The 19,039-nt window shown below is 41.3% G+C and overlaps 1 protein-coding gene across 6 annotated transcripts in view; it reads right to left on the reverse strand.

Annotated features, from left to right (window-relative positions):
- adgrl3.1 (adhesion G protein-coupled receptor L3.1) overlaps positions 1 to 19,039 on the reverse strand; it is a 111,233-nt gene that overhangs the window by 13,839 nt on the left and 78,355 nt on the right. For all 6 annotated transcript variants that reach the window (XM_040145895.1, XM_040145892.1, XM_040145893.1 and 3 more), the window contains 7 exons: positions 16,021 to 16,204; positions 11,792 to 11,914; positions 11,372 to 11,577; positions 9,316 to 9,492; positions 8,139 to 8,348; positions 3,523 to 3,743; positions 749 to 815 (listed from right to left, as the gene is read on the reverse strand). In XM_040145895.1, coding sequence (XP_040001829.1) covers positions 749 to 815; positions 3,523 to 3,743; positions 8,139 to 8,348; positions 9,316 to 9,492; positions 11,372 to 11,577; positions 11,792 to 11,914; positions 16,021 to 16,204 — 1,188 coding nt within the window. The remainder of the gene's footprint in view (positions 1 to 748; positions 816 to 3,522; positions 3,744 to 8,138; positions 8,349 to 9,315; positions 9,493 to 11,371; positions 11,578 to 11,791; positions 11,915 to 16,020; positions 16,205 to 19,039) is intronic.

Raw genomic sequence — 19,039 nt, forward strand, 5'->3', positions numbered from 1 at the left:
ACTTACAGCCCCAGTTAGATCAGCGATAGCCTGGCTGACATTTCTAAAACGAGTACATAGCATCACTGTACATGCTGACATTTACCTAATTGGAAACATGTCCCGTTGCTTTCGTTCTATTTTTCTCAAACTCTGCTTTATATATATTTATTTATACTTTTTTTTCTTTTTGCTTTTTCTGTCTGTGTGTCTCCCTAGTTGTCTAACTCTACTTCTGTCTCTGTTTAATTGTTCAAAGTAGCATGCCTGTCCTGCTCCTCAAAACAGTTTACTAACTGACGAAGCATCATTCGTTGACATTGCTCTATGCATGGTCTATAAACATTGTCGGACTGAAGTCTTTGGCAACCTATGTTCACCTTTTCACTGTGTAATAAAGTGGCTAAACCAGGAGGAGGTACAGTGCCTAGATCATCAAATAAGTGCTTAAGAGAAACGTAACTTTGTTGAGTTTTTGTCATAATCTGTGTGACATACAACGGTTTGTGCTCTATGTCCCTCCGAAGATTTCCAGCTTGTTGGAATATTTGCAACCTTGAGAGTTAATCCATGAGTGGGAATTATTAAACTGACACATAAAGTTCCTTCTGCTTCCTATTACATTATGAAGACCTCAGGGAAACCTCGTAGAAGATTAACAAACACCTTAATGTAGCCCTACATTTCTGCACAAACGTGGCAGCTGGTCTGATCTGTACATGTAGCGCTATGTCAACTGTGTGTGAGCATGCATGTATGTGTATCTCACCATAATGATGAGCGTAGCAGGGCCTATGAAACTCCAGATAAAGTATGTGTCCAATCGCAGCCAGCACCTAAGGAGACAGAGATAGATAAAGAGTGAGCAAGAGGGAGAGACAGCGAGAGAGAGACATCATGCATGAGAAACAGAGGGAAGAAGAACAAGAGAGAGGAGAGGACGCACAGGGATTAAAAACATGCTCCAGTCTCCGATGGATTTAGGGTAGCAAGGATTTACCATCAGAGGACAGGACATGCATCACAGTTACACACACACACACACACACACAGGAGAGAAAAGGAGGTAAAAGCAATACATTACTTGCCATACAGTATATCAAATGCATCACCATAGAGGGAGGACAAAAGGAACTGGGGTGGATGAAAAAGTGAAAGAGATGGAGAACAGTGAGAGAAGTGTTGCAGGATAGAGAAAAATACACTACAGTATATGCATGCCGCAAATATACATCACACACAGAGGGGGAGACAGCAAGGGATGAGCACCTGTGATAAATAAACCTTTACTTCCCCCTTAGGGCACAGATATATGACACGGCTGCATCCTGCGGTCATAAAAAATATGACATGACTGTGTTCATTTGAATACTGAGTTATGGATGCAGCCCTCATACCAGGCTATTTATGGAGTTTGGGAGTGGCTGTGGTGAGGTTAAAGGAGAGAGGAGGGACACACATACGCAGACACACACATAATTTGTACACACAAGCATGAACCTACACATTCAGAGACTGAAGACATGTATGAATACATATAACCCCCCACACACACACACACACACACACACAGAAGTATTCATTTCTGACCACAAGGTTAGCATCGATAGCAAAATGATATACTGATATGTGCTAAACTATATTACCCTGAACATCTTCACTCATCAATTGCAGTAAGCAGGGGAGAGGAGAAAAAAGTCCCAGGGTACCCTCCACTGAGGTCAGACCCAAAGGGTTGCAGAAAAAGGTGCCAGAGAAAAACCGCTGGAGCAAAATGGCCGACTGATTCATGACCAGCTGCTTTTGAATTATTAATCTTTCAATTTCCACCACATTAGAGAGCCCTCCATTATGGGCCCCTGACTGTGTCACTGTATCCTCCATTAGGGCTCCTTTGCTAAGTCATAGCCACCTTCATTATGGGACGTGGAAGAGACTCAGTGCCACTGGCTACTATGGGGGAGAGTGGGGTGTGTTATGTGTCAAGGTGACACAGCAGGGATGGCAGATGATATTCGCAGAGGTTTTGTCTCAATGTGTTATGTCAAACATGATAAACAGTGCCATTTTCAAGGCTGGACTGATACCTTAGTTTCTTGCTATGATAACAGTAGTGTCTGTTTCTTTTCAAATCCATGAGGCATAGGGCCATTGAAAGCAGAAGCATTAGTTGTTTGGGTGAAATATTATTTTGAACTACAAGAATATGTTTTGTTGTGAAATTAATTTTTTACACCCTCACTGATTTTAGCGTGATTTCTGTGATACCACGCTATGTTATTCTCCCAAAAACATATCTCACTGTTAAACCACAGCTATTGTCTCAAGACAAGCCTCCTCATCTGTTGGCTGACAGCATGCAGTCTGATTATTCATCCAGAGCTTGGCATTCAGACTCTCATGTTTTAATGATCATCCCACAATGAAATATTGATCTAAGTGGCATACGGATTGGTGTGGCTTGACGGTTAAACACTGCTAAATTCCCTTTCTTTGTCTTTAAACTTCTGCAAGGTGTTGTGTAGCTAGAGGAAAGCTGCGAGGTCTGATCTACAAAAGACCCCAGGAGCAGCAGAGAACGTGAGCATTTGAGCCTGTGAATCATTTAACAGTCCTATAGTGTCTTTCTATATGGAGCTGCTCATTTATTATCAATTGAGGGAAGAGATTTTTCTAACACAAGTTTTTAACTGCAACGTCCACATTGATAATGTCTTCTTCAGTCTTTATGCTTTCATAAAGTCACAGAATGGAGGACAGGTCACACACATTTATAGTTCACCATATACATTATATGCAGATTATGCACATAAAATGCATATGCACGGTATGAATAAAATGTTGGCCTCTTATGGCCTCGTTTCAGAGTCACAGCATGAATGGAGTGGACAGGTCACGCACGTGAAACTGTTATTATGTTCACTCCTGTATTTGTAGCTGGCCTATTATGCATACACTTCGTATGAATGAGATGCTGGCTGCCTCTTCTTGGATTCACCCTGTGTCTCTAGTTGGACAAGTCAAGCATGCATGAATAAGTTAGCATGTGCTCTTAATGTATGTCCTCATCCCACTCACCTACTCTGCACTTCCTCCAGGGAAGCCAGCTTTTTTTTAACACAGACAAGTGTAGGCCAGTATGGATGTGTGCTCACACTGACAGATCACTCCACCACTTCCTTTTCCATCCCTCCGTTCTCACACTCTGTCAGTCTGCTCCACTGTGCACCACCTTCTACTATTCCGCCAGTTAATTCCTTCCATATTCACACATTGTTGCTGCTGTGCTCATGCAGGCACACTGTGGTGCATCCTCCCATGCTTGTCCCCATTCTTCCCTCCCCCGCTTCCATCCCTCTCTGCCTCTCTCCCCTCTCAACCTCTCTGTATTGACTCTTCAGAGGTGCCTCAGCTTGTAGAGTCCACTGTGGCAGACACAGCCAAAATGACAGCAGGCACTCCAGCCTCCCTCACTTTCCTCCCTCGCCTTGTCATCCATCCTTCCTTCACGCTATGCTCTCTTCACCACCCCTCTATCCTTACACTCGGTCAGTGCCGTAGCTCCTGTAGTCCACTGCAGCAGAGACAGCGACTATGACAGCAGGCACTCCATATCCTGCCAGGTAGAAGTACTTAGTCCTGGAGTGTTCACTCTCAAACACCTCCACCAGCATGATGTAGAGCTGCACCCCTTCCAGGAACATCCAGGTGAAGGCTGCCAAGAAGAAGAAATGGAGCAAGGCCGCAAAGACTGCACAGGCAATCTGGGGAGGGAGAGAAAAGATAGAGAGGATTTAAAAATACAGTAACACTACACACAATAATGCTCAGGAAATATAAAATCTGGTGGACACTTGCACTAATGAGTTGGTGGAAAAAAGACACAAACACTTCAAGCGATAAGGGTATGAGTCAGACTTTATCATATACACATAAGGAAAGAAATGTAAGGGATTAAAAATTGGGCAACCAATACTGGAATAGACAGGAGAGGGAGAGGATAAGGCAAAAGGAATAGAGGGGACTCACAATCATCGTATACTATAACAGCAATTACAGGCGACAGAATGACTCAAAATCACTTCGAGATAGCAATATCAGTTGAGCCTCCTTCACACTTTACTCCACGTCTACGTCTACAAGTCATCTAGGAAGATAAAGGGGAAAATACGAGTGACAAGTTGGTGCTGCAGCCTGTGCTGATTGACCACATTTCAGACAGAAGTAGCAAAGCACTTTCAAAGGGGGCTGAGAGAAAGGAGGGGGGTTGGGTTGGTGAGGAGGGGCAAATTACTTGGCATTAACGCTGCTGAAGATACAATATGGTTTTTGTCACTGCCAAGGATGAACAAAATAAGTGGAACTGCTGCAGAAATGACTCAGCAACTTGGTACGAAAGAGACAAAGCACACATAAAAACTTACACATCTTAGATGGAAAAAAAACTGCAATAACATCAGTTTAGATACTGAATAGTTGGGGAAATATTTAAGTTTTTATGCTTTTACTGGAGCTGAACCATGTGTTTTAAGTGAACTATGTATTCAAAATACTGTGCATATTGTTAATTTAGAAATCATATAAATATCAAATAAAAAATGTATTATTGGTAACTACTTGTACCAACCAGTGGTTAACCATCCACACTGAAAGTGAGTAAATGGCTTATAAAACACATTGTTAGTAGCCAGTGAATAGTGACGGATGAAGGGGAGTAGAGTTAGAGAGGCAGGTGATAAAATACTTAGGAAACTCTGTGAGGGACTGTCTTGAATGTAAAAACAGAGAAAAACAGAGCAGCAAAGGATGAGCAGTAGGAAAATGCAATAGGATAGGAAGAAAAGAGGGGTGCTTAAGAAGAGAGGGCCAGGAAAGAATGAGTGGTGAGATTTGGCCCGTCACGTTCATGGCAATGTTCTAATCTAAAGAGTCACTCCTAAATCACTGAATAGGAGAGCTAACAGACAGACTTTTATAATGGAGGGGTTTGCAGCAAGAGACAATTACCTAATGTCTGAGAGACAATGAGTTTAGGGGGCAAGGGAGTCACTCATTTCCATTTCTAATGATCGCACAGTGTAGCTTACACACACAGGCAAAGACACACAGACATATGCACGCACACACACAGGTAAAAAAGTGGCTGATTATGCAAAGTCATTTACTTTTCCTGCTGGAATTACTGGCTTAACTGGCTGCGAGTTAAGTGACGCTGAAGATGTTAATGGAGGTCACAAATAGTCACCAGTAATTAACAGGAGAACGGCACACACAAATACAGCAGCACACATACATACAATGAAACATGATCCCTCCCACACAAACACAAGCCGACATAGAGAAATACACTAATATCAGTGTCAAAACACATTCTTTCATATTTGTTTTGTCCCTTCATTTGCAGTAACAGTGTTTTCTCATTGAACACTCAGCGGGATGCAAAGGCTTGAGGCTGCCCCTAAGACTCCTTGAATACCATGGGGGAGATAACGGATATGGCCCTGAGTACATCCTCTCCCACAGATATGCACTTCATAATGATTCAACCAGTGCACAGGCAAAAAAAAAAAAAAAAAAAACGTGAGCTACCTAGCACTACAAAATCTGAAACTACATTGTGCACTGTAGTACAAACTAACAAACACCAAAGAACTGGCCCAGATGAATTAAAGGAGAATATGTCATCTCAGAATCTGTCCCATTAGATTTTTGTGTAAATGCTTGCACCCAAGTGAGGTCTGGATTTCTAATCCATGATTGGCATATTGAATGCGGACCATAAGGATTTTACAAAATGGGCTGTGACTGGAATGCAGACCATGTGGACCCTGATGGTTAAGCCAAAATTGCGCTGCACTGTACACTATTAGGGAGCTTGTTATTGGCTGGTTCGCTGATATGTAAAAATTGCTTCACAAATTGTGGCTGGATGATTTTAAAAACCCTCCACACTCCCGGAGGCAGGACTATTTGTTATGGGTTTCAACAGGACCATTGCACTTAATGATGCATTTGTTTTATTGAAAATGCACATCTCTATTCCACATCTACAAAGCTCACACACTGTATGAGATGCTAGTACATTTGACAGTACATTTGATATGTGTACTGTCACAGTGAAAAACAGTCCAATTTATCAGCAACAAGCTAATGTTGGCTGGCTAACGAGGTACCACAGAGCAAGCTGTTAACAAATGGATTACCTTGTTCATTGATGAGGTTGAGCAGGTCTTCTTCCATATACCTTTAAATTTTATTATTGTTCTTCCTTCTTCTGCTATTGTGAGCTGCAAATGCTTAGCACAGTTCCACATGAGAAGTAGAGTTCACGCATCATTAACCCCATAACAGAAAAGTCCCAATGTGGTGATGTTTGGGTAGGGGGGTAAAAACACAAAGTGACCAATTAGGTTATAACTAGTAAAGTTATTTGCACGAGCCACAGTGGGTGCAGAGAGTAGCGCCACTGTTAGAACAATAACCATTTTCTACCATAGATTATTGGAGTTGACTTCGGCCAGTCAACTTGATGTAGGGCCTTGAGGGGTTTGGCCATGGATAATAACTGCTATGCCCAGAGAGGTGTAGAATATACTGCATTCATGAACAACTTTTACTAGAATGTGTAGTTGACTCTGAAGAATAGCAATCGTTGAATGCTACTTGACATTTTGATGCACACAATGACATATAGCCAAAACAAACTGACACAGTGACCCAGAATAAACCCCAAGGTTGGTCTAAATGTCAACGTGCATTATTTGACCTGGCCTGGCCCCCACTCATGAGCTGGTTGCAATGGAATTCATGTAAAACTTCTCTAAAATGATCCCTATGTACAATACCTCTATATTTTACTGGCAACATCTATGTTTCAAACATAAATTCTGCTCTTCTCAATCTCAGGAATACTTGAAAATTGCTGATTGCATATCATCAACTTTTTATTAGAAGACCAAATAAAGAGAGTAAGTGAGTCCACTTTGCCTTTCACGATCAACATTCAGAGTAAATACTTCAAAATCACTTTAAAAGAAATGAAATTCCACAATTCTGTTAAGCACATGGGGCTACATTCATACAAGGTAATTCTAAAGTTTAGCAGTGATCTCGTGTGAGACTGCCTGACAGTCCCCTAATATGAACGGTCAAATGCAGGTTGAACCCATATTCATGATCCTGCCTCATATGGGCTTCGTTTGTTAAAGTTTTATTACTTTACAAACATCCTCCACAAAACCAGCAGGGTTCCCTGCTACTGTTGCCTGAGGGGGGAAATGAGTAACATATGCAAGTGTGGACTGAAGCAGAGCATATCCTCAGCTAAACTAATACAAAGCTTTAATAGATTATCTACTATATTAGTAGGTGTATGTAATGTTCATGTTGCATTGTGAATCATTTTTGCAACTGGGAATGGATCAAAGAAGAGCCAAATTAGTTTTTGTACATATTTGTTATATTTAGATTACTGTGCCGTTCATTAAGTTATACATATATATATATATATGTACAATATATGCTCATACGCTAATGTTGTTGCAATGTTTTGTCTCCTTACTGCCTTGGTTGGCAATGCTTTCTGAATTAGCCACAAACTGTAATATGATTATTCTGAGAAACCTCTATCACTCAGTATAGTAGCTCTGTCATGGAAAATTGAGCATTTGAGGTAAAAACAATGCCAGTAAACTCTATTTTTGTTAGTTTTTCCCTTCACAATTTATGAGAAAAAAATTGCTTATTCCAGGCTGTTTGAATACAAAGACTTGGTTTGTTTAATAGCCGCCCAGAGAAATTTCTTTTTTAGATTTATTCCGGGAACACTGCGTGTACCAAATCTGCTGTTTCTTATTCATGTAGTGGTAATGTGGTCAACCACTGACGGCGAGTTAGTAAACATTTCATGATTTACTCTGCCAACGTTGCAGTATAATCAGTGCCATCGGTCAGTGGACAGTTATGCCCAGCATGTGCCAGTACAGCGTGAATAAAAATGCGCAGTTTGAAATTTACCCTGGGAGAAAAATAGTTGTTTTTTATTTATTTATTTCTCCATTTCATCTTCTAATATTGATCGGTTTGGAGTTACAAGAATATGCAGACAGATACGGTATATTGTACACAGATACACACAAAGAAAACCCCGCCCTCCTCACCGGCTGATCGGCCCTGTTGATCCCGACCAGGAACAGTGACTCAGCGATGAAGAGGCTGATACAGAGGTTCTTGTGGATGGTGTTGCGGTCACTCTGCAGCCCGCGGAAGAAGCAAAAGGTGAAGATGCAGATAAGCAAGCAAACCAGGGACAACAGGATCCCCACCCATGTGATCACGTCCAGGAGCAGGTCGTGCATGCTGTCTGCTTTCTGTGAGAATTTGAGAAAAGAGAGAGACGAGCTTGAGTGGATTATTTAATAGCCACTTACAGCTGCTACATTTAACTAAGTGTGGCTTGGGTTTGCTAAAAGCACATGAACCATATTGTTGTAACACGAAAACATACTGTAGAATCAGACGCACAGACAGACATCTCCCCTCTCCTGACTGATGTGAGTCTGGCTGTGTGTCGCTGAGCGTTCAGGGCCACAGCTTTACGCTGCGTTGCACAGGTGTGCTGCGCTCTATCCATCAGTGTCCTGCAACCTGGCAGGCAGAGCAATGTTCAACATAGCACTGCTGTGATGGATCTACTGCTCAAACCCTCACACTGTGTTCACAAAGGGCTGCCAAGCTAGCTCTGACCATGACCCCTTTAGAAGTAACACACATCCTCTGGCCCAGAGGGAGAGACTGGGTGTCACACATTATCCAGAGGTACAAGAGCCGATTTGTGAAAAGGAACTTGGTCTTAACGTAACAAAAGATGGAGACAAAAGGTACTTATCCCACACACAGCGGGACAATAAGGTTTTTATCCACTGCCCACTGTGGCTCATGGATATCAAATTAAATGTTTTCACTTTCTGATCAGTCAAATATAATCTTTGCATTAAAATAAGACCATCAGCTTTTGTCTCTGATGGAAGTTTCTATGGTAAATTAAAATGTATCTGCTCTGGTAATCCAGAGGTTTTTTTGTCAACCCAGTGTCGTCATCAGGCTTGACGAATCAATTGTAAAAACTTCCCCTGCCAAGTATGATTACTCAGTACTGAAGACTCTGGAGAATTATAATCTATTTTCCAGATGTTATGGTCTCCTTCTCTTCCTTCCTTCCCCTTTTTCCAGGATCTGTTGACCAGCTTTGCCAGCCACTGCTAATCAAATGATGAACAACTGACCCTCTGATACTGCCCATCCCCCTCTGGCAGGCGTGAAAGAATAAATGCCTACCTTGACCTCCACATGGGCCATAAGCACTGCAAAACTGGTGAGGTGTGTGCAGGAGCAGCTGGTGTGTGTGCGATTTGTGGCCAGCAGACGACAGTCCTGCGTTGACCAGAATCCCATCATGGTGCGTTTGGAGTAGCTCCAGAACGAACAGTTGGGATTGAAGTTCTCTTCCGAATGCTAGGGGCAAGGGAGGAGGAGGAAGAGAGAGAGCGAGAGAGAGAGAGGGGGGGGCAGAGAGAGAGGGAGAGATAAGTATGAGAAGAAGAAATTGAGAGAGAGAGGGACAAAAAGGAGGAGGGGTGGGAGTACAGGAAGACACAGAGCAGATACTTAGTCATGGGGAGGTGGGAGGTAGAAACATGAAGTGGTGGGAGAGTGTAAAAAAAGTGAGAAAAAGGTGGGAGGAATTGGTGGAGAAAGGATGGAGAGGAAGAAGCACAGAGACGGAGTCAAACACACACAACAACAAAACAACAAACAGAAGGGACAGAATGAGAGAATGCAGCAACAAATAAACATGGAGCCATGGCAGGAGGTGACAGTGTTGTGTCCATGCTTGTTGTGTGAGATTCTGAGTCTAGGAGCTCCTTGTGTGGTATAAGCTGAGGAAGCTGCGTGTGTTGCACTAGTAAAGTTTCAAAATGTTTTCAAAATGAGCAAGTGAAACGCTGAGGATTTATTTATTTATTTGTTTGTTTTGCTGCCAGCTGGATCACCAACTGGATCAGCATTTGCTTGTTGGATGAGAAATAAAAATGTTGCACCGACCACCACAATGCATACATTATGAAGCAACCTGAAACAATTATTGTGATGTTTTTGATGTCACCTGGGATGAGTCAAAGTCCGTCAAGACAGGTCCAAGTCATGTCTTGACAAAGCAAGTCACAAGTCTTGATAAGCAAAGTCAGCTGCGAGTATCTCAGATCTCTAGACACTGACCATTCATGACAAAGCACAGCATTTCTTTGAAAAGCTGTGCTAATTAAGTTTTTTTCTTACATAACTATGACCTAAAACTTTCAGTGCTTAGGCATAATAATGAAATATTCAAGCTGTAGGGCTATGTCTGTCACTGTCTTATTTTTTCCAGGTTCAAAACATCAGACTGGGATATATTTGCAGTCTGACTTGCATCCATGTCTAAAGTCTACGCTTCTGGTTAATACCACTTACAGCTGTTATCTAATGATGCAGCTGACACTCTGTTATTGTCAACAAATCCCATGAAGACCCCAAATGTCCATGACCAATACCAACAAGTCCGTCTCTCGGTTACTTTCCAACTTCTCTACCCTGCCTGTGGCAATTAGCCACGAGGATATTCTTTCTACTAAAGATACAAGGCTTTAAAATGGGCCAGGAATACAGTTTTTAGTTTCACTTTTTAAAAAGGCTGAATAATTTTCTAAAGAAGCTGGGCACTGTAGTTTTTTTTTTTTTAAATGTTACTCAGAGAGGGGTAAATAATCCATTTGTTGGGACCTCCGTGGCACAGAGGAATAAAGTGCAGTATTTCTAGATTTGGCAACAAAGACAATACTGGTTGATAGGAAAAATTCATTTCCTATTAATTCATGGTTTTGGTCTGTCTGGTTCTCACATTCGATTTATGTTCTGGGCGTTCCATGTTTTCTTTGCCACTAACTCTCACGTCATTTCAGACCTAGCTACGCCCCTCCACCCGGTTTCCCGCCTGCTGGCCGCGCAGCACACCTGTTCCCATTCACCTAATCATTCCCCTGTGTATATATATCTCCCTGTTTCTACTCACCAGTTGTCAGCTTGTCATTGTGCTCGTTGCACCTTAGTTTGCTCATCTGCCTCATTCCTGTTCCTGACTGTTTGCCTGCCATCATTGACTCTGTTGTGCTTGTGGGTCCTGAATTTTCTCAAAACATGATCTGGTCTTTTCATGGACTTTGTTGACATAAGAAAAACTTAAAATATCACCAGCCTTATCCTTTGACCTCTTTTTCTACTCTGTTATCTAGCAAGTTTTTTTTTTTTTTTTAATTGTTTTCAAAAAGCAGTCATCACCTTGCACCTTACTTACCTGCAGGTGTTTGACAGTGAAGACCACAGGCTCAGACAGGTAAACCTTATTGCTCTCCTTGTTAATGGATGCTGTGATGACCGGGGAGTTGACGATAACAGAGTAATTAGGATAGACCGCCTCGCTGCTCAGTCTAACGCTGGCGTTCTCTGTGGACAGGTAGGAACCCAAGTTCCTATACAGGACAAAGGCCATCCTGATCTCACCTGTGAGGAGACAGATGGGAACATAAAAGAGGTGCACTTGACAATTGTTGGCTTAAACCATGATGACAGGCATAGATTTCAAGATTGCAAGTTTGGAAAAAAAAACATACACACAAGCAAGTGGGTTAGACAGAGAGAAGGAGACAGAGAGAGACAGGAGTCATAGACTCCACTGTGAGAGTAAGAGCTAGAGAGTGTGAGATTTCTCTTCTACCATTTCTGCCGTGCTGTTTGAGAGTGCTGGCTGACAGCTGGATGGAGTTTCCATGTAGCTCTGACTGAGGGAATGTCAGGTCTGCAAGGTTCCCATCCGTGCTCAGCCTGGCCACTTCCAGCTCTGGAACACACGCACACAAAAACGCACACACCCGAATGTCAAGTCATAGCATAGCACGTTACATCAGGTTTTGTTTGCAGCCTCGTGTAATAACCATGTTTTCTCACTAAGTGCTTCACAGCAGAACACAGGCATGAATCCCAAAGCAGTTTCTAGCTTTTCCTAAACAAAGAAAATGAAAAAAGCCTACAAACACCGAAGTGAAATAACTTGGATTTTTATACTAAAAAAAGCAACAATGTCTCCAGGCAACTGGTTCAAAACATCGAGGGGGATAATCCAGCCTCTCACTTGTATTGTGGGAATGTAATTTCACCATCCAGGTTCGTTAGCACATTCCTGATTACGGCTGTGTAATGTATTAGATAAAGTTTCTAATTAAGGACTAATTATACCTTTGGTGTATCGCTATCTTGTGCTTCTGAGCGATTTGGTGATTTAGACACTGCTTTTGTGGTGAAAACAGCTCCCTGATCAAATAAACAACACAAGGACATGCTCAAATGGAAATGAGAGTGGAGGAGGAGTGGGAGAGGAGAGTGAAAGGAAAGGAAGTTGAAGAGGTCAGGGAAAAGTGCCGGGAAGAGGTAAAAAAACAAAGAGGGTAGTTAGAGGAGCAGAATGGATGAGAGTTGGGACAGGAGGAGGACACTAGAGCGGAGATAGGCAGAAAGACGACTATGTTCTCTCACAAAGTACAACAGATAGGGCACAGAAGCAAGAGATACTAAGGTATGGGAGAGAGGAGATGGAAGCAGAGTGAAGCAGGCAGACGTAAACACAGACTTATATGCAAATACTGTCAGAGAGAAAGAGAAACACTGTTTAAGTGTCACTCACTTTCACATGAGCCAAACTAAACATTCAAGCTATGTACACACATATACACACAGACACACACGCATACACATTAACACATCAACCCACCCACACACATGCACACACATGTACACATGCATCCACACCCACCCACAGTGGCAGGGTATCAAAACACGCTGAGTCTAATCTAATAAAGCATCCTTGCCATGACAATCCTCCTCCTAAGAAACACACTGGCTCATTATCATTATCACACACACACGCTGTTACCGCTGCTACCTTCAAATAACTGATTTGGTTCTAATAATAACACTATTTATTCATCTGCCTATTACTGCGCCGCATAGTCACACACACACACACACACATTCTAACACAATAATATCACCTACAGTAGCTGCAGTGGCTTCTTTTAAATGCGTCATTCAAATAATTTATTCCTTTCGCTCACTCTCCTCTGAAAGACTTGTAAAAAAAAAAGGGGAGGAAATGGAGAGAGAGGAAAGTGAGGATGGAAGAAGAGAAGGAGAGAGTTGAGGCGGTATCGGGCCAGTTATGAATAAAGGAGAGAGATAATCACAGTGGATCTGCCCACTGGATTAGCTGGAAGGGAAGATTAACAGCACAAAAAGAAGAGGAAAGCAGAGACAAAATTTTCCACAAAAGATAATTTCCTGATTTAAGTTCTTCAGAGATGTGGTAGGCTACATCTCGATGACTGTTTATGTAACCATATTTATGCGGTGCATCCAGGAGGGAAAAAATTGGAGGAGATACAAGTCTGAAATTATGTAAGGTAAAAAGTGTAGGAGGGCAGTTGTTGGGCAGTTACTTAAACTTGAGCGAGAACAACACAAAGTCATGTTGGAAGGACTAACTTTGTGGAATCCTATTGGTCTATACTGCCTGTCTTTTATTGGAACAAAATGTTGTAATGTTATCACCACATTGTGTGTGATAACATTACAACATTTACTTACTGGAGTGAAAGTGAGAAAAACAAACCCACCACCACCATCACTCTTAAGCATGCACTAATACAGAATTATTCTCTACTCATTATCTTCAGTTTTCTCGCTTTTCCTTTTTCCTTCTTTTCCTGCTCCTCCCTCATGACTTTTCATGTCTGACTGAGTGACATAAGCTCAGCGAATCCTAGTAATGGGCGAATGATGTGTAGGAAATTTTTAAATATTAAATCGAAAGGGGAGTAAACAGGAGGATAATCAGGGAAAAAAATGCCTGTAACTCGCTGGTCCTGCTGCAGATGAAACGATGGCTCACAGATATATCATCATCTAAAGGCATGAAAAGCAAATAGGGTTTTTTGCTCTCCAGTATTTCTGCCTTATTCCATGGCCCAATGATGAGAGGATCAGTGAGAGAAGATGAGAGGAGATGATGGAAGGAGGAGAAAGAGACAGAAGAAGAAGGGGGTGTGCACAGTGCCATAATAACTAGCTTTGTTCTGCTTTGTCAATTCTGCCTACAAGTGGAAAGAAGAAAAAAACAGAAAAATAAATAAATAAAAATTATTGTCTCTGGCAAACAATTCATCCCTGCCTTAGAAGCCTCAAGGCCATTTTTTCCCTGCATTTTGTTAGATTAGATGGGTCTCTGTGGATTTGACCCTTCAAAGCCTCTCACACAGCAACCTGGACCTCTTCATCATAACCTCTCTTTGACAGTTTTGCGTGCCTGTTCTACATAATAGAGCAGACATGCAAAGCTAATAATACATTAGTAGTCCACTGTACATGGTGGTGGGCGAATGCTACCAAAATGCTAAATTCTTGCAGCAACAGTTAATAATCTGATAAAATGATAAAATGTATATTTGAGTTCTTATTTTTCTCTTTTTGGCTTCTATGCTTTAGAAGACCAACGGGTATCAAGGAAAAGGTTTTTGATCATTTTTGTGCATAAATTTGTAAATGTCTTCTTCATATCAATAATATGAGCAAACAATTAACTAATTAAAAGCATTACATATTCTAACAGCAGGATCTAAGTTACAAGTTATTGTGGCTTGAGGACCGCTCGGTATATTGGCAGCAGGCTAGAAGCTGTGTTTTTCAGTCCTTTCGTACTGCACACTGCATTACTGTGTATGCAGTGCAAAATAAACAGTGAAAGGTGTCATGTCGTAGATAACCACAATTTGGTGGTTTTGGTTGATTTTGATTTGGGACTGAGAAACATGAAAATAATTCAGATTTTGGATCTGTAACACATGGTTGTCCTTGACATAGCTTAAATGTCTCATTAGATAATCGATTTCTGTTCTGTTAATTCATGCCAGCAGATTATTAATTTGACAGAATGAATCACAAAGTATTGTACGCAAATTATCAAACATTTACACCTAAAACGTCTTGTCCTCTTTAAAGGTAAGTACTTCAGAGAAAATACATAATGCTGCATAAAGTATTACAGAGTGTCATGGTATTTTATTTTTGACCACTCCATAGGTTTTTTAATTGTTTTTTTTCCGTTTGTTTGTTTACCTGACCAACAAATTGAAGATTTTCATATTCTTCACATCCACTGTAGAATATCAACTAATTGATCATGCTATTAGGCAACTCTTTTTTACTATTTTTTTACTACCTTGCAGCTCAACTTCTTGTGCACAGACTTTTGCAATTGTTTCTCTCTCGACCATCAAAGAGACGAAACAACAGCATTACTCTGCCCCATTTGCATTCATGTCCACGCATGTCCACTCACATGTGCAGTATGTGTGTGCTAACATAAAGGAGGATTTTATTTATTGAGGCACTGTGAAGTTAGACAGTATACTTTGTTTCTCGTTTGTATTATAAAACATAGATCTGAGGCGGCAGATTCAGTAATGCTTGCTGTCAACGTTGCTTCTTACTCTGATATTACATCATATTCTTAGATCTTTAGCAGCCTGACCTGGTTTACGTTGTTATAAGATCTGTAAAGGGAGAAAAAAAAAAAAAGAAGGAAAATTCTGTGAAATCTAAGAACCACATTTCTGCACGTTATAGAAATTCTTCGCTTTACCTTTTGTATTCAGGTAAAGTCAACAAAACGTACCGATATTTTAGTCCTAGCTGAGCCATACTTTGCCCCCCCTGCAATTCAACACCTTAGATATACCCAGTGCAGCCACAGTCTTCAACACTTGGCCAGTGTTCTGATCCACTGTAGCAAATAGAGGTTAAGTGCCTTGCTCGAGGGCATCTCAACAGGCTCCCTCACAGTTACAGAATCCAACTGAGTTTACAGGATAGGAAGGTACCAAAAAATGTACTCACGGATGTTGTCAGTGGTCTCCTGCACAGTGTCAGTCTTGAGGAGGTTGTCAGCTAACATAAAAGCCCCAGTCTCCACAGTGTCAAGGAGCAGAGTGGCCGAGTGCAGCTGCTCGCTGGTGGGCAGCTCTCTCCACGCTGTCTGGGCTCGTGGCTGCAGCAAATTATTAACCGTCTCCACCATAGCCTGAGGCAGCAGTAGAAACAGGGAAGTCACATCGAGGAAGCTAATGCTGACACTTTTATCACATTCAGTCAGTGATGCTAATGGGAGAATTAATGCAAATAGTAGTACAAATAATATTGCTACAACATAACCATCAGCGACAGCGGTCTATGGGATTCAACAGTTAGAATGCAGTGGCCTTTCATTTATCATGTTGATAAATCATGACAACAAAAAATTCGATGCAAATGTGGCATTCCCATGCAGACATAACAAAGGTAAAGACACAGAAGCTGTTAAATACAAAGTACATTGTCAAAGTTATCCTCCACACTTTGTAATGTTCATTACCACCTTTTTATTTTCAAAAATCTCTTTATAAAAGGATGTTGTGATAGAAAAATCCATCACAGATGTTCTAAAAATCAAGCTAAGCTAATTAGCTGATTGCAATCACCATATGTCTACACCCCCAAACCTGGTTCTTTTTTTTTTTCCTTTTAAAGCAACAGTCTTATCTCTGAGTTGGAAAACTTGTGCTGGAGGGTCTGAGAAGAAATTAGAGTTTTATCAGATAAAGTCTGCTGGGTCATATCCAGCCGTGCAGAACAGTTTTGAATCCAAAAATATTACCGAACTAAATGGAGACGAGTTGGCTCGCATAGATGAAATGTTCTTTGTGAAACGATACTTATTTTGTCTCCAGCTCACATTCCTTTATGCTCTTAAGAATTCACCTCCTCATTTTCAGACATGAACACCACACATACAGACACACAGATCTTAAGAGACCCTGGGAGAGATAAAGAAACAGAGAGAAAAGAGAGCCGTCGGGGAGGGGAAGAAGACGGGGAGAGCATGGGAGAGCAATAAAACCATCCAGTGAGTCCATGGTGACAGGCATCCACTGGGAACAAGGGAGGTGGAAAAGCGAATACAGGTGCTATCAAACACACACATCTCACACTCCCTGTACTCTCTTTATTTTCTCTTTCTCTTGCTCTGACCATAAACCAGCCTATCCACAAACACACTCCCATCCTCCACTTACTTCTCGCTATTTTAATGCTTCTCTCACTGAAGGAGGGCGGAAGGAAAAGTAGAAAAAGGAACGCAGGTGCCACTATACAAGAAAAGGGGGGTCTCCAGTAAGGAATTGCAAGGACAGGGAGAAAGAGTGAGAGATATCTGTTTATTGGCATTCACACATCAACCATTTGACTTCCTCCCTGCCCCTTTTCACTCAGGCTTAGAGAGACGTGAGAGACCAGGAGGGAGGAGGGAATACAGCAACAGCGACTGTTAAGAAGTTTTTGTGTGTGTGTGTGTGTGTCTGCGTGTATTTGTGTGTTTGTGTGTGCGCAGTGGGTAGGGAAAGTATCCTAGATAGAGAAACACTGTAGGTGATGACTCATATGAGAGTTGATGGCATGTGCTACAAAACGTGCAGTTAGCCCCTGGAATTGGAACTAATCCTACCTGTTTATTTTGGTGGTGCGATATCCACATGTAGATACAGTATATCACACACATGAAATGGGTGCTTAGTCAACAAGCTAATATGATAATATTATGTCCTCTTTTAGCACTGGCAGCTAATTAGCTGGGATGCATATCGGATGAGTTTGGGAGGGCTACATGTAAACAAAAACTAATTAATCCACTGCTTCAGCAAACAACCAAAATAAGCAGGAGTGGATACGACGCACACAGGCACACACGTACACTCGCAAATCTGTCTCTGTCTCCATCGTTTCATTGACTCTGACACAAGACTACAAGCTTTGATACGGCTTTAAAGGAAAACTGGTTTATTATGATTATTATGATTATTTTTATTATTATTACAATATAACATTGTACTCAGCAAAGCAATTGTTGAGATTTCGAAACACAATTGCGAGTCACATGGGGTAAGAAACACGGGTGGTCAGATAATCAGAGCGGTCGTACAAGCTAAAATAATTCCCCAATTAATTGATTAGTCAATTGATTGAACATTGTCAACAATTTCATAAATGATTGCTGAAGTCGAGTATCAAGGAAAAATGCTAAATATGCCTGTTCGGGCTTCTCAAAAGTGAGGATTTGCTGTTTTTCACAGATTTATACAATTGTAAATTACATGTGTATGTTTCCTTGGTCTCTTGGAAATTGTAACGGGCATTTTTCACATTATTTTCTGAAATTTTATGGGCCAAACAAATAATTTATCAGACAAACATTCGACAGACTGACTGACGATAAAAATAATCATTAGTTGCAGCCCTTAAACAAGCCAGCAGTTTGTCCAAATTGTCCAAACCACTTTATTTGGAGGCAAAACAGAAAATGAGCACACCTGAAATGCCAGTAATAATCCCTCATTGCACAGTAAATCTACTGACAGTAAATGTGGTAGGTCAAAGCTGAACCAGGAGAAATGGGTAATACATTTTTATAACAGGCAGTTTGTGTATTAATTTAAGCATTTGCTTTCGTTTTCTCTTCCATATTATTCTGGCTCACCTGTGGAGTCTTCTGGATCCTCTATATTTGTCTGGCTTCTCATGTTTCTTGCCCCATCAGACTTCTTTTTAGCAAAGTCTGTTCCCAGCAACTAACTTGGTGAGCACAATGTCAATATTCCTGATAGGAAAGATGGCCAAAACTACATAAACGAGAACCAGGTCTTTGTTGAAACCGAAATTTCTTTAAAACTCATTGAATCTATATCTCTGGTCCTAATGTATTGGGTGTGTATATGAGTACGTCCATATGCACTGACACGGAAGCCATACATACAGTGAGTGGTTGCATTTGTTTGATGTGAAAGTATGTGTGCGGCAGAGTGTATGAGATGGGAGGCATGTGTGC

The sequence above is a fragment of the Xiphias gladius genome, chromosome 15 (assembly GCF_016859285.1).
Source record: "Xiphias gladius isolate SHS-SW01 ecotype Sanya breed wild chromosome 15, ASM1685928v1, whole genome shotgun sequence".
Taxonomy (NCBI): Eukaryota; Metazoa; Chordata; class Actinopteri; order Istiophoriformes; family Xiphiidae; genus Xiphias; species Xiphias gladius.